This window comes from Beta vulgaris, chromosome 1 (genome assembly GCF_026745355.1).
Source record: "Beta vulgaris subsp. vulgaris cultivar EL10 chromosome 1, EL10.2, whole genome shotgun sequence".
Classification (NCBI taxonomy): Eukaryota; Viridiplantae; Streptophyta; class Magnoliopsida; order Caryophyllales; family Amaranthaceae; genus Beta; species Beta vulgaris.
Window position 1 is genome coordinate 41826961 of NC_079202.1, and position 16911 is coordinate 41843871.

At 36.7% G+C, this 16911-nt stretch overlaps 1 protein-coding gene across 1 annotated transcript; it reads right to left on the reverse strand.

Annotated features, from left to right (window-relative positions):
* Nucleotides 1-9963: 9963 nt before the first annotated feature.
* LOC104895018 (protein FAR-RED IMPAIRED RESPONSE 1-like) lies at nucleotides 9964-11522 on the reverse strand. The gene is made up of 4 exons (XM_010681417.1): nucleotides 11463-11522; nucleotides 11096-11197; nucleotides 10367-11041; nucleotides 9964-10284 (listed from the first exon to the last, which is right to left on the reverse strand). The coding sequence occupies exons 1-4, from the start codon at nucleotides 11520-11522 to the stop codon at nucleotides 9964-9966; spliced, it is 1158 nt and encodes a 385-aa protein (XP_010679719.1).
* Nucleotides 11523-16911: the final 5389 nt, after the last annotated feature.

The window sequence follows — 16911 nt, forward strand, 5'->3', positions numbered from 1 at the left end:
AAAAGGTTTTACACCGATGGATTTGCGAAATACTGCGGCGGTTGCATAATATTTTTGGCGGTATGTTTTGTTTTTTCATACAGTTGACAATATGTTTTTTCATATAGGCATTCTCTATTATGTAAACCCAAGTATTATATGATAATATGTTTTTTCATATAGCCATTATTTATTATGTAAACCTAGGTGTTATACCTTGATCGGTTGAGGAGGAACCCTGTATCGTGGGGAGTTTTTCCACGAATGAAAGGGTGGACGAAGGAGGATATATACGTTGCAAAGAAAGATGATAGGAAAGCATCAGGTGATTATGGTGCCCTCGGGGTAAGTAGTTTATATATATGTATGTGTTTTGTTTTGTTATTGATTGTCAGTAGCTGGAATAAGATATGTTGTGTTTATCAAAATTTGCAGTGTGTGGATGTTGCGTACGGGGAACGTAATCCTTTGGAAGCGAGGGATAAGATGCCTGAATCCTATGAAGTGGATCCCCAGATAGTATCTAATTGTGGAACAACACGTAAGAGAAAAGGGGCCTTGAAGGGGAGACGTAGAGGAAACTCTAAATTAAATCCTTATTAGTATAAGTTGCGCAAGGAAAAAGGCAGTAGTAATGGAAGGGAAATGCAAAAGGATGGAAATGCAGAAGGTATAGGTACGTGCACATCTGCACCAACATCACCTCCATCATTGAGGAGTCGCCAACAGTCAGAGGTGGAGGAACCTGATGATTGTGCATCACCATATGCACCCCCAGGATTTGAAAATGTTTATGTAAATGGGAATTTGCAATTAAATGTGGGTGCATTTGGAGACTTAAGTAGTAATAATACTCTGATAGGTTCCATGGAAGCACAACTAGAGAAGGTGGTGGGTAAGTGTAAGTATGGTTCGGTAATAATGGAGGCACCCATTTTAGGTATGGCAGTATTAGAGGGTTTGAAGTACAGTTGGAGGAAAATGAAGGAGGTTGAAGAAATAAGTGAAGATGAAGATAATGAAAGGAGGTCGTGTTCTAATGGAGGAGGTAATGCGAATGCGAATGGAGAAGCGCAAGTAGTGACTGAATTGGTTGGAGAACGAAGCCGTAAACATAGGAAGACAAAGACATCGGTTGTTTTGAGTGAGGAGTATGAGCAGACGTGGCGTCCTAAGATAACCAACAAGGATAAATTATTTGATCTGATGTCGAAATGCAAGTAAGTAGTAATACAAGTAGATGAGATCCAATTATTTTTAAAAGTAGTACAAGGAATTATTTTTGAATGTAATATTGCAGGGGAGATCCAATTATAATTGATGTCTCAGGCTCGTGACCGATTAGATGACAATGTAAGTCTCGTGCTAAATGCCAAACACATCAGTGTACGTCCTTTAAATGACAATTTTATGTTGGCCTGGTGTTCTCTGTGTAGTATGTTCGAGTAGTTGCATGTCTATATGTCAAAGTCTAGGGACGGCGATTTGGAAGTAGAAGTAGGAGGTTGATGCTGGATCCGACATTCGCGATCAGTTATGTAATGTGGTTAGTTAGTGTAATAACAACAAAGATGCAAGTAACTCCTTAATACATAAATGTTTTTCCATGTAGATAAGAGTGTTGCAAGTAGAAGGAGACAACTGGGAAAGTGTCGATAGGATTATCCAGTCGTGCATCAAGAACACGGAAGTTCCTTCATCTGTTAGGATAAGTGTGGTATGTACAAACTCATAACCCTTTGACAACGAAGAAGATGGAATATTGAAATGTTCAGAAACTCATTTACAGGTTTTTGTCCCTGTTATTGAAGAAGGTCATTGGTGGTGTGCCGCCTTCTCGGTAAACAGGGAAGAGGTGATGATGGTCATAGACTCCTTGGAAACAAAAGCAGCTGCAGACATGCATCACCTATCACTAGAAAAATTGGTACACTTGATTTCTACATTATGCTAATAATTACAAATATACATTATGCATTATACATTATACTAATATATGTGGACAGTGCCACGCGATGGACCGATATTTTAGTGTTGTCGACAGTTCCTGGGAGATTGGGAACATGAGGAGATGGCCGCGTTCGACGCTTAAAATGAAGCAGCAGTCGGACTCGTAAGTTTATCTTAATTAGTTTATGATGCCAGCCATTGATGTGAAATAATAATTTATATTTTGTTGTATTGCGGAGTTTACATGTTAGCTATCAAGCACAATGCTGATCGTTTTGTCGAGACTGTACAATTGGTAATTTTACGTTAATTCGTACATACATTCAACTAAGGGAAGAGGTTTATGTGTAAATAAGGTTGTAATATATTATGAAATGGCGCAGGGAAACATTATGGAAGAGCGTAAATGGTTGCTATGTGAGGATGTCATGTGCGACTTCAACGAGGCCCGCCAAAAGTGTGAAGGCTTTGATGTCCTCTTTGTGAGGATGTGCTTTACTGTCAAGTGTTGTACATTCGGTTGGGAATCGTTTGGTTATGATTTTTACATATTTGAACGTTGGGATTGGGTTTGGTTATGATTTGTATAGTTTTTCACATTGGGATTGGGTATTGTTAGGCAGTTACTTTGAGTTCAGTATAATTGGGCTTTGTTCGCAAGTGTTTATAGTGTTGTACATTTGGTTGGGCAAATTATGGTAGGGTTATGATTTTTGCACATTGTGATGGCTAGTGTTTTGCACATTGGGATGGCTAGTGTTTTGGAATGGGACTAAGCATGGCAGTGAATTATCGACAATTTTTTGTTAGAATTTGATATTATTGACTTATGAGTTGTGTGCACTTTTTCGTGATATTTTTGTTATGATACTTTTGTTAATATATGTTGTGAATAATATTGAGTTATGAATAATATTTAAGACTGTTATGAATCCAAGAACAGAAGTTATGAATCCATGAACAGAAGTTATGAATCCATGAACAGTAGTTGTGAATCCATGAACACTACCTTGAAACCAGTGAACACTTGTTATGAATCAATGAACACTAGTTGTGAATCAATGAACACTTGTTATGAATCCATGAACTCATATTGAAACTTGAATCCATGAACACAAGTTATGAATCAATATTGAGTTATATATAATATTTAAGACTGTTATGAATCCAAGAACAGAAGTTATGAATCCATGAACAGAAGTTATGAATCCATGAACACTACCTTGAAACCAGTGAACACTTGTTATGAATCAATGAACACTAGTTGTGAATCAATGAACACTTGTTATGAATCCATGAACTCATATTGAAACTTGAATCCATGAACACAAGTTATGAATCCATGAACACTAGTTATGAATCCATGAAGACTATTTGAGACTGTTATGAATCCAAGAACAGAAGTTATGAATCCATGAACACTAGCTGTGAATCCATGAACACTAGCTGTGAATCCATGAACACAAGTTATGAATCCATGAATAGTGTTTACGGTTGCATAATAATAATAATAATAATAATAATAATAATAATAATAATAATAATAATAATAATAATAATAATAATAATAATAATAATAATAATAATATAATAATAATAATAATAATAATAATAATAATAATAATAATAATAATAATAATAATAATAATAATAACAATAATAACAATACTAACAATAATAATCTTAACTAGAAGACAGTAGTTCGCACGACGACAAAGTAGTTACAAAATAGTCGTTCCACGACGACGACGACAAACTAGTTACTAAATACTTGTTACAGAATAAGTTTATCCCACGACGACGACAAAGTTCTTGTTCCACATCAAATTTGATAATCCGTTTTTTCTTCACGTTCTTCCTGCAAAAGCCTCTTCCTCATACAGGTGTTATGTTTAGACTATAATAATGCAACCATCAGTGACATTTTATGACATTAATGAGAATGGAAATAAAATAGAGTACGTTAATTAACTTATTCGTGCAATAATAATATAAAAAACAGTGATATGAAACGTACCTTGACATCAACCACGAATTGCGCGTGGGCGCCACCCTCAGCCATGCGGACATCCACATCGACGTTGTTTCCACACCACATCACAACCACCCCCCCCCCCCCAAATTCCAACGCCGTTGACGCACTCAAACTTCATGGACGTGCATGGTATTGCATGAACCTCCGCAAACTCATGGTCGGTCACCCTTGTTTCTAGTAGAACCATTACCACCGGTTGATGGACACCGAAGATAGTCCAGAAATGAGATACGAAACTAGGCCTTGCACAACCCCTAACACTCCAAACTAAAAGTGGGGTGTGTGGGGGTAAAGGGTTAAGCTCACTGATGCCCCCCCTTAGTCGGACCATAGTGAAGTGCCACTCCTCCTCTCTCCTAACGCGCGTACCAGAAAACATGGTTATTCGTATGTGTGACATTGGTGCCATGATGTGCATCACATGAAGGTCGTGTACGTAACAGGCCATGAGAACTTGAACGACCTGAGTTCTCATCAAGTATGTGAAACCTGATTCAGGAATGGTGAATTTTGGGTCCACAATGTACCTAGCAAAATCAGGCACAATCGTTTTACTTCCTTCCTCATTTAGCCTGCATATACTCCAATCTATGAACACCTTGAATGCATCTAGTACCTTAATAAGATCACTTATTTAGGTAGGTGACCAATCCTGGCCGGAGTCGATGCTTCTTACATCTTCAGGGGACTGTATAAAGTGCAATCAGGAAAATCACGTCGAGGATTACAAATAATCTTCCTCAGTTTCCACGGGGTTGCATCAACTTCCCCAAAATAGGAGTGGTCCCTCCAATAATTAATTTTGTTGAAATCTAATTCCGACTTTCTAATGGGTGGGGGATGGCATATATGGTTGACCTAGTTGAACATTCGGTGAAGGACCACCCTGTTGGTGGTTCCATGTTGGGGGAAAGGTTTGCATATTATGCCATGAGTTTGAAGTTAGATGGTAATAAGTTTATTGTGGACATAAAATAGGATTCACTATGGAGTCAACATATTTGCAGTTAGATGGAGTAATATATAATAATATTACACACTTGTTTGCAGCGCACGAGTAATACCATGCTGAAGTTAAAAGAAATTGTATTCACCATGTACAAGATGAAAGAAATTGTGTTCACCAAATATACAAAAGTTGTTGAACGAACTATTAGGTATGAGTGTTGCATAATAGTTTGTACTCATGTAATTCGAATTATTTTGTCCGCATGTAATTCCAATTATTTTAGTTATTACTGGCATTAATATGAACGAAGTTAGTTTTCAAGAATAATAAGAAGTAAATTAGTTTTGATGAATTCTAGTTTTAATTATGTGTAATGTATGAATTTACATGAATATTCCGTTTTGTATTAATGTTTATCAATTATTGTATTACGTGTTTAGTTTATTTATGTCGTTTAACAATTATTGTTAGTGTATTAAGTACTTTATTAGTGTATTAAGTACTTTATTTGTGTATTAAGTATTTTACTACTGTATTAAGTAAGAAAAGGATGAAGACCATATTACGTTTAACATCTTCAGTACTTTAGTTTTGTATTGTTTTTCTCATGTTTTGTATTTTATTTTATCAGTTTTTCATTACTATGTACAAAACAAGTACAAAGTACTTCCCAATGTTGTCGACATAAAGCAAATTTGCGTCTGCAAATGGGTTTGTAGTCCCATCAGTCGAAACCTACGAAGCCTATGAGATGCCTATGAGATGCCAACTGGATTTAATGGAAATGGGAAGTTGTTTGAAGTCCATTGTCCATTGCCCGTTGAACTTTTCTTTATATATACTTATTAATTTACGTTCAAGATTATATGGGTCTTAACCAACTAAGGCCCATTAAACTTTTAACAAACCCATCTTCATCAATTATGGCAACAACACAACCCATCCCACAACCAATGCCAACAAACCTACTAACCTTGAAGCCGTTTCAAAAGAAAATTATTGTGGGATGCAAAGGGATCGTCACCATGTTAGGAGGTGGCTTCCCAACCGGTATGATCATCGAGCTTTTTGGGGAAAGTGCATCGGGAAAAACACAAATTTGCTGACAACTATCATTGTTGTGCCAACTCCCACCATCATGTGGTGGTTTATTTGGATCATGCATTTACATACATTCCTATAGCAAGTTCCTAGCAAAACGACTTGTTCAAATTGCAAATTACATGAAGGAGAACTATATAAACGACAGTAAGTACATTAACGTTGATGATGTAAGGGTCATGCGAGTTGATAATCCACCAGATATTTTGACGACAATTAAAACAATTAGTACATTATGCAACCAAGCCGAACAATCACCCCGCAACGTGCGTTTAATTATCGTTGACTCAATTGCATCTATTTTCCAATGTGCATTCAACACTAACCATGAAGGCATGACTACAAGGGAGAAACTGTTTTTCAAAGTAACAACTGAGTTAGAGGAGCTGTACATAAGTACAATGCAGTTGTGGTATGCACTAATGAAGTTCAAGCTTGTTTCAACAACACACACAATACGAACAATATTCGTCTTTTAACATCTGGAATACAAGTGGAACCAGCTCTTGGTCTGTCTTGGTCCAACTGCATCAATAAACGGTTTTTGTTGGGATTCACATTACCAATGGTGAACGAATTCGATAAATCCGTACAATTATGTATCCCTATCTCGGAGATTGTATTACAAATTTTAAAATTACTAGAGGAGGGGTTGAAGATCTAATGTAGCAATTACATGTAACATACTAAGTCTGTCATGAATTTCAATCCAGTGTTCCAACTAGCACTCTTTCTTCCAACTAGCACTCTTTGTCGAAGAACTCTCTGTATTGAAAAACCTATGAGCCTACGTTAAACGAATTAGTATTACTCATAATGCTACACATAAAAACATAAACTATAATTAAGAACCAACACGATACTATTGGTACCTCACTAGTAGGCCACAACTGCATCTCCAAAGGTGGTGATCGATGTACGTAATCCAAATCCTGTAATGAACAACGACCTTGCTCAATGCTAATTTTTTGTAATATCATACTTTTGCAACAACACCATTATAATTTTTTGCAAAACCATCAAGTTCAATAAATTTTAGTCTTACTAAATACCTGAGGGGGGATCTGCACTCTCCTTGCGTTTCACTCCTTTCCCTTTCCCCTTCTTAGGTGCTTGTTGCTTCTTCTTAGTACCTTCCTCATTCTTCCCTTCATCATTCTTTCCCTTCGCATTCTTGGCCTTTTCAACGCATGACTTAATTCTACCTGCCCGTTTAGTTTTTTTTTTCCTATGGGGGTCTTCAACCGGGACAACAGGAACATCTATGAGACTGCCTTCACATTCATTTGGGGACTTCTCTACCCTATTACAACTGCCAACTCCTACATAGCCATTTGCCTACTGCACCCATTGTGTGTTACCGACAGAAGTAGGAGTGCAATCTTTCAACCTCATACCAGCTATTTTCATGGAATGCTGTTCATTTAGGTGTATGTTCAGTACTTGGAGAGTCTCCAACACAGTGTGAACATCACCATAGTTAGCCACCTTTAAGCAGATTGGGTCAAAAACCACCATCATTCTATCATAGTTCTGCACTTCATCTGTCTTTGAGGGATCGTGATAAGCTACCTTTACCATTGTATGCTTCCGGAATACATCTTTCCGCCATCGTCGTAGTATGTACTTTTCAGGTATCCCCTTTATTTTCGACTTATTATATAACGATATTATATGCCTACATAAGATTCCCGCAGACTCAAACAACTTGCATTCACTAGTAGAATAAATGCTATTTGCTGCGGTAATATTGCTGCGGTTTTACCTATACGCAGCAATATAACATGCAAAAGAAAACAAAAAATAGAAATTGACAATATTGCTGCGGTTTCCCGCCAAAAATCGCAGCAATATTGTCTAACGGATACTTTTTAAAATAAAGTGGGGCCTTAAACAACAAATATTGCTGCGGTTTCCACGTAGGACCGCAGCAATATATTAAAATAATTTTCAAAATTATTATTTTAATATATTGCTGCGGTTCCTTATGAAAACCGCAGCAATATTGTCATTAGGGTTAAATAAAACTAAGGCGCGTTTCCCTCTCAGTTCACTCTCACTTGCTTCCTCTCACTTGCTTCCTCGGCCGTTTCATTTCTCACCCTCTCCTTCCTCTCACCTTCGTTTCCTCTAAACCTTCGTTTCCTCTAAACCTTCGTTTCCTCTCACCTTCGTTCCACAAAAAAAAAAATCACCTTCGTTTCCTCTAAACCTTCGTTTCCTCTCACCTTCATTCCACCAAAAATAAACATCAACCCATGGGAACTCTCAGTCCACAACCACAAACCTCACCTTCACAATTCAAGTTCTGGTGCGGTGACGCCACCAACGTCTCCAACGTCTCTCGTTGTTACTTGTCGGGAACCGCAAACGCTCCAACCTTTTCCCCGTCGACGTGGTTTGATCTAATTTCGTCGTTACTTGTCGGGAACCGCAAACGCAGCAATTTCAAGGTCGGAAATTCGAAATCAAGGTGAACTTATTTCTTCAATTTGCTGTTTTTGTTTTGCAATTTATTCTGATCTAATTTCGATGAGGTTTGGCTGATGATTTTGTTGGATTCTCTCTCAGTTCACCTTCACCCTTCCCATTTCGTCGTCCTTTCTTCGTCGTCCGTCGTCGTTTCTTCGTCGGTCGTCGACGTGTTCGCATTAGAGCAGCGGTGGTTCGATTACCAGATTCGCGCACATCAAATCATCATCAACCACCAACACAACGACAATGAACAATAGGATTGTGGATTTTTAGTTTTTTTAGATCTAATATTTGATGTTTTTTTCGCTGTTTCTAGCAAGCAGATCTGAATTTCAGTTTCTTATTTTTTTTGTTTTTATTATAATTTTTGTAATTAGTAAGTTGTAATGTTGTTTTTTATATTAATGAGATCTATGTTGTTTTTATTGTTAGATTAATTGCATGGTTTTAATCTTTCAAATTTAATTTTGAAATGCAAAAAAAAAAAAAATTTTTTTTTTTGCCATATAAGTTCCTATTGCTGCGGTTTTGGCCTAAAAACCGCAGCAATATACTCTTTTAAATTGATAACACATAATAATATTGCTGCGGTTTGGCCTAAAAACCGCAGCAATATTATTAATACCTATTGCTGCCCTCTTAATTGATGCGCGCCCAAATCCGCAGCAAGAGGGCACTTTTTAACCGCAGCAAATAGCATTTATTCTACTAGTGATTCACACTTAGCTTTCGTCGTCTCCATGTCTATAAGAACAACATATTCGCAATTCCTATCAAGCGGCACCTCATTTTTAGTGTCCTTGCAAACCACCCAAACCCTATCCTCATACGTATGTTCAACCAAATCCTCTCCAACATCCTGCTTACCAGTCCATTCAAGGTATAACACCTTCAAACATTCATTTTGTATCTCCCTAAATATAACATCGGTGTACAACATTTGGAGCACAATCTCCGTCTTGAAAGTTGTGACAGTAACACGGAGATACCTTGAACTATTTGCATCAGCTTCCATCTCCGCATTTGCTCTTGATTCCATCGCGTTGCAATATTGTTCAGCAAACTCGCATAATTTTGTGGTTTTGTGAACATACCCATCGAAAAAGTTATGGATGCTCTCACACCTTTGGGTTGTCTTCATTCCCGCCCAAAATAGATGCCTCATGTAAGCAGGAACCCACATATCTCTTTCCCGAAACAAACCTGCAGAGTCAAACTTTTAAACTAATGCAGGCACATAACATGCAGTACTACATTTCACTTTTCACTACTTACAACATAAACTCCATATCCTATTTATAGTACTAAATCACGCATACACTACTTACAACATAAACTCCATATCCTATTGATAGTACTAAACCACACATACAACATAAACTATAAAATTTCACTTTATATCTAAATGTAAGTTGATAATTTGACTTAACAAACATACCTTGAAGCCATTCATCATCACTTAGCTCATACTTATCTATCGCACAAAGCCAACTCCTCTCAAAACTTCAGGCCTTACACTCTCGTATATGGCTTTCGTCAATGCTTCCTTCAAATCTTTGTAATTAGCATATGATGAACCAAGCTTCTTCCCAAATTTCATCATGATGTGCCAAATGCACCATCGGTGTACAGACTCTGGCATAGCATTGCGAAGGGCCTTCCTTATAGCAGCATCTTGGTCTGTCCATATTTCAATGGGTGCCTTACCCCCCATGCAAAGCAACCATGTGCTAAAGACCCACTCATAAGTCTCTGCATCTTCGTGCGATACTAGCGCACAACCAAGCAATATGCTCTGCCCATGGTGGTTCACTCCAACAAAGTTTGCAAAAAGGTAATTCATAATCATTTGTCAAATATGTCGCATCGAAACACACAATGTCACAAAATTCTTCGTATGCCACCCTCGACCTAGCGTCAACCCAAAGCACATCCTTCAAATACCCTTTATCGTCAAGTCGATGAATGTGGAAAAAATTTTGATTGTCAGCTGCCATCTTGTTAAAGTACATTAGCATCGCATTTGCATCTCCGGGCCCAAGTTTCAACTTCCGTTCCTTGGCAACCATATTCCTAAGATCTCTCTCTGTGATAACCATATTCTCAATACCATTTCGGTCACGCGCTAAGCTATTATGAATCTGTGATATTCTAACGCCAACAACATGATCATTAAACAATCGCCTTCTCACGGCGCAACTCACCTCCTCCTTCCTAAACATGCTAATGAACCTCGATTTGCTTGGTGTTGGATTATGGTTCACATGATCCAAAACGATCCTCTTCACTACCCATTCCCCCCCTTCATTACATGCAGCATACATCATAACAGGGCAATTGCATTTCTTAGACTTCCTAATTGGCACTTCTACACCTTTACGTCCAACCGCAACCCGCCCCTTCAATGTTCGTTTCAAGTCAGGTTTACCATTACACTCACATTTCCAAGTGTAATTCCTAAACTCCTTCCTAACTTCTGCACCGCTAACCCCTTTACCTTTCACACCTCCTTTCTTCAAAGACCCAGCCGCCCTAATTACACCAAAACCTTCCTACTTTCCATATCTCCTAAAATAATCATCAGCATATTCCCATGTGCCAAATACCATACCAACTGTAGGGGGTTGAACAACAGTGTTTGACCCACAACTATGAGGATCAGGTGTCTCAATAACAGCCAATTCATCATTATCAGGACAATTCAAATCCTGCAAGGATTTTTATATAAGATCCACACTTCAATAGGACAACAACTTATGTATGGCAATTTAAATATTATATTTTCCCTAATTACTATACCAATTTAATGCTACATGAAGTTATTACAATAGAAACAAATACGCTTTACAATTATTCGCTGCAAGATAAAATCACATTTTTTTCCTACTTCAATAAATGAATTTATTCCTACCATTACATAATTAATTACTACCACGCAGATAACAAATTAATTTTATTACAAATTCTACTTACCTCCGGAAATGTGGGAACTGCATCTTCACCTGCGCAAATGTCCTTCACTACCGATTCCATAGCGCCCTAACTGCTAGATCAATGTGATTTTTGAATTAACTACGTCCTAATTAACAATTCTCCATTCCTCATTTTGTTTACCTTCTCTATAAAATCTACAAAAATTCTTTATCTTTCATCTTCTAATTATTCTGGAGATTTTCTTATTTTTCTGGAGATTTTCTCTCACAAGCTCTGTTCTCTAGTTTTAATATACATATTGTTGTTGGTTAACGACGTTAATCGAACGTTACAAACATTTCATTCCCCCCTTTACTTATGGGACCACACCAAATACTTTTATTGTGGATATATTTATTTAATCCCTGATAGATGTTTTGTTGCATATATCAATTATACGTTTATCATTTCTCCTTCAGTACGGCAACTCTCACCTGTTTAGAAAATACGAATTTTCATCTTTCATCATTAATGTACTTTCTTTTAACTCGAACAAATTTTTCACAATTTCTTTTACCCTTCATAATTAGCAAGTTACTTTTGGTTACCTTTATATCACCATCTTTGGCACTACAACAATAGCAAAAATCATTAAACCTCACTAAGAATTATATAGTTACCAATTCTTAGTACGTATCTTACATTCCCGAAAGTCCTTGTTGTACCATCTTGCATATTTTTATCAATTCACCAAAAATTTAACTTTTCCTTGATTAGGTAAGATCAAAGATAGGCGGATCCAGGATTTTGGATCAAGGATAGCGTAATTTTACAATAGCATCGAAAGTCGAAAAAAACCAATAAGTACAAAATTCAGAATGCTTCAAAATTCAAATACAACCAAAGAAAAAAAAAACTTTACAATTTTTTTTCCTATCATTCATAGTGAGTTATCAAATTTTGTAATAGTATACAACCGCATCAAGACTTGCATCTAAGAATAAACCATCGCCAAATTATGTTGGTTTGGTTGAGTCGGAGGAAAAAGTTTGAGATATCCTTCTTTTTGTTTTCTATTTATGATTGTGAAGTACATTATTTATACACATAAGTACATAACTACATAAGGCGTAACACAAGAATTAACTAATGAATTCAAACACAAGAATTACTCTGATTATACTATAAACAACTTTACAACTCAAATCACAACATCACAATTTGTATGATTCTATTTAGTTCAAAACTTATGATGCATCAGCAACTCACATAAATCAACATTTTACAATTGTAGGTTAACAATAATAAACTTATAAATTGAAACAAACCCCAAATTTGATCATATAAGTCTCAAGATTAAAAATTAAAAATTAAAAATTAGATGAAATGAAGCTAAAGAAATGGTAAGAATGAAAAGCCACCATTAGAACAATAATGATTCTTCCATCACAAGACCGATAAGTTTCGTTCTCCTTCCACCTTTCTCACCTTCTTCTCCGGAATCTAGAACTCACTTCATAACATTAACCATTTAAGTTAAAAATTAGGTGAAATAAAGTTAAAGAAATGGTAAGAGTGAAAAACTACCATTAAAACAATAATGCTTCTGCCATCACAAGACTGTTAAGTTTCGTTCTCCTTCCACCTTTCCTCACCTTCTTCTCCAGAACCCAAAACTCACTTCATAACATTAACCATTTCCTCTAAAACCCACAAATTTTCCATCTATAAAACACCTCAAATGGTTTTAATCTCACCCCAAAATCAGTAGGTATGTCAAAAGAAGACCAACCCATTTTAGAAAATCCAAATTTAGAGGAATCCAGTTCATCAGATTTAGAGAATTTTGATAAACGTAGGTTGGAAGAGAAATTTACGGTGTTGAACATAGGAATATATGTATCCTTCATGGTTTCCCTTCTCGCAGCTTCCCTTCTCAATTTTAATGGTGGTCTTGAAATTGTCCTCATGTGGAGGTTTAATGCGTGCAAACAAAGAGGTGAAGGAGTTGAATTTTGTTGGTGGTTCATGCGATCGGAGAAACTAGGGTGATTGCAGAGAGAGAGGAGGAAGAATGGAGGAGACTGTAGAGAGAGAAACATGGGGAAAGAGGACAGAGAAGAAGAGAAAAAGGCAGACTATAGAGAGAGGAAAAGAGATGCGGAAAGAGGATATAGGAGAAGAGAAAAAGGCCGACTTTTAGCTTTCACTTTTCAGAGGTTTATTTTTCAAAAAAATATCAATTTTTTATTAAAAAAAACGAGGGGGCGTGCTACCCCTTGTTACAACGTGGCTCCGCCACTAAATAATCTTCATACATTTGATGATTAACAAAATCTTCTTTATTCCCACAAATATGATCCGAACACGTTGAACACAATACCACTTTTCTTTTCTTTTGACATCGAGAAAATGTGCATTGATTAAACAACGAGGTACATCCTATTACTAATACAAACAAACATAAAACAAAGTAATAACTAAATGAGCTTTTTGAGCTCTTACATGCCCTAAAAACAAACGCAAATAAAATTGACAGAGATTCGCCAATTAAGGAGGGCATTGCCGGTCGATGATTGTTTTGGTGGAGTCAAAATTCTAATAACTGATGGAAGCGGTAGGAGAAGTGAATGTCGGTCATGATCTGGACAACGTTAACGGACAACCGAAGGCAAGATTCACATCTTGCCACATGAGCAATCCTAACTAAATTCTGATGCTTGCATTCTAGGCTCATGATCTGTTCACGTTCCTAGGTGACTCATGACTCTCTCTCGAGAGTACTTCAGGTTTCTCTAGTAAGTAGGAGAAACGGGGGCGTGCTAAAATCCACCAGTTGAAACTGGGGTGCCGCCTGCAGATTTCAATTTTTCAAGGCAAGGATCAACAAGATTATTGTTAAGCTAGAAGGAGAGCTCAACAGTTTGAGCTCTCGAACACACTGCCGACTTATGAAACCGGAAAATACATGTCCGAATCAGGAAAAAATTTCATTGCCTCGACCATGGTCACACTTCTCATCCTCTTGAGTAACTTGTTAATTAATTATAAATTTAAAAGGACATATTCTATGACTAAATTCTTAATCCACCAATCCTTATGTAACTAAAAACCATGTTTGAGTTGTCATAACAACTACGAACACCAACACCGACCACATATACTAGGAAAAAAAACAGCAGAATTAGAGCTAACATAGGTCGGTAAGGGAGCACCAACCCCCAGGGGGTTAGGGAAAGGGATGCCCAAAAAACTGAACGCGACCAACTAAGGGGAAGGGAACATGACACAATACCATAAACAAGGGAAGGGGGAGGGGATGCCCAATGCACAACCAGGGGAGGGGGAGGGGAGGCCCGACTGACGAAAACCAGGGGAGGCCCAATAAACTGAAACATAATCGAAAATTAAGGGAGGGAGGGGGCTGCCCAATAAACAGAAACAGGGGAGGGGGAGGTGGTACCTGACACACGACCAGGGGAGGGGAAAGGAGTTGTAGAATACGTGACGAAAACGACCGAACCGAACGGAACATAGGGCGACTTGACGACGATGCGAAGAGCTGACGGTGATAAAGAAAGAGTGATTTGCTTGCTAAGCTCTTTATGAACGATGTCATACTATTACGGTCGTATAAAAGGAAGGGATGCAGACGAAGGGAAGAACCTGTCGAAAACGAAGAAAAAACGATGAAAAAACAATTGGAACTCGCTAGTTACCTATGCGGTGCCAGACCTCCGGCGAGTTCCTATGGTTAGGTTTTGAGAGTAGGTTTTGAGGAGAGAGGTCAGAATAAAAGTTTTAGAGAGAGAAGGAGAAAAAGGTTTAACCCCCTCCATACCACTTTTCTTAACTCTCTTTTCTCTTCTTCAACAATTGATGCATCATCTATATATTCTTCACTTACGTGATCCACAATTGGCTCCCCCTTTTTCTTGTCACCCTTCATAGTTTTCATTTTTATTATGTCTTTTTGAACTGCAAGCATATAAGATATGTTCCACTAATTTTTTATACTAATGATACTCCTTCTCACTGTCATCCCTTTTTGGTTTACGATTATATGTGAATTTCTTCTTCTAGCTGTTTTGGTTGTTCCCTCTTCCTTTTTCTTCTGTCAGAACAAGAGCATTACTGCCCTTTTCATTATTATTACTTTTTTGCCACCGTAAATTAGAACAAATTTATGAGATATTACTCTACTACTTATTAATAGATTAGTAAGTTTTAATGTTATCAATTTTAGTAGGAAAAAGGTCACTAAAGCTCATGCCATTGCCATTAAAGTAAGGAGAGGCATTAGATAATCTTTCTATTCTATTTATATTTATATTTTATCAAAAAAAAGAACTTCTCATTCTCAAGTACTATTGCAACAATTTCATCCACATTCAAAATACACTTTCTCAAATAGTAAACTTGTCATAAGCGTTCTATAATTCCTTTTAGGGACGGAAGCAAGCAAAATTAGGGACTCTTTTTTATATTAATAATCTAAATTGAATAATTGTGTTACCAACCCATTAAAAGTAGTAATTTGGTCTCTATGACCGTGCCCTCTTTCATCTCCAAATCATATAAATATTTCTTCAAATACAATTTATTTGTCAATGACTTCGACATATATATTTTCTCCAAATTATCGCACAAAACATTTGAGTTCATTCTCATCTAAAACATAATACTTAATTTCAAATTCAAGGGTAAAACGAATAGTACTTGCACCACAAATATTTTGTTCTTCCCAATCTTCATCCTTCATTGGGTCCGGCTTTTTGGCTTTCTTTCAGAGGATGTTGTGTAATTCTTGCTGAATCAAGATGTCCTTCGTCATACTCGGCTAAAGGGTAAGATTGTACTTTTCATTAAACAAGTCGATTACAAATTCTATACTAGTAGTAACTAGCTCTTGATACCATTTGTAGGAACTTCACTTCAAAAATAACAAGAACACAAGGAATTCTTTATGGTAATCTAAACCACATGTGATAGAGTATAAATCTATTCCTGGAGTCTCAACCATCAGCTTAAGCTTTTGGTTGAGTTGGTCCTTTGACATGGTTGAGGCCCCATGAATAAATTTATACTCTATCAAACTGATCTCCTTATATTAATAATCTACAAAAATAACAACTACTATGTGTGTTTTCTATATATATACAACTACATATAAAGTACCCCCTAATATCCTATATTTATAGGACTTATAAGCTCTCCTATTCCTACTAGAGTATGTAAATTACCACCTAGACTTCTAAAATAAGTAGGATAAAATGTAATTGAAGAATAAGTAATTTCTTTCCTGACTGAACTCCTAACTATATATTCTTATAATATTAAATATTTTAAAATATTAAACTTCTTATTTTATAATATTTTCATATTCAAAAGACTTTTGATTAATATTTTATGTACTTCTTAAATTGTACTCCAACCCAATTTATTTCTTTGTTGACAACGAACGAGATGTTTGGTTATTGAGTACTCCATCAGGCTCAAAGTCAAACCC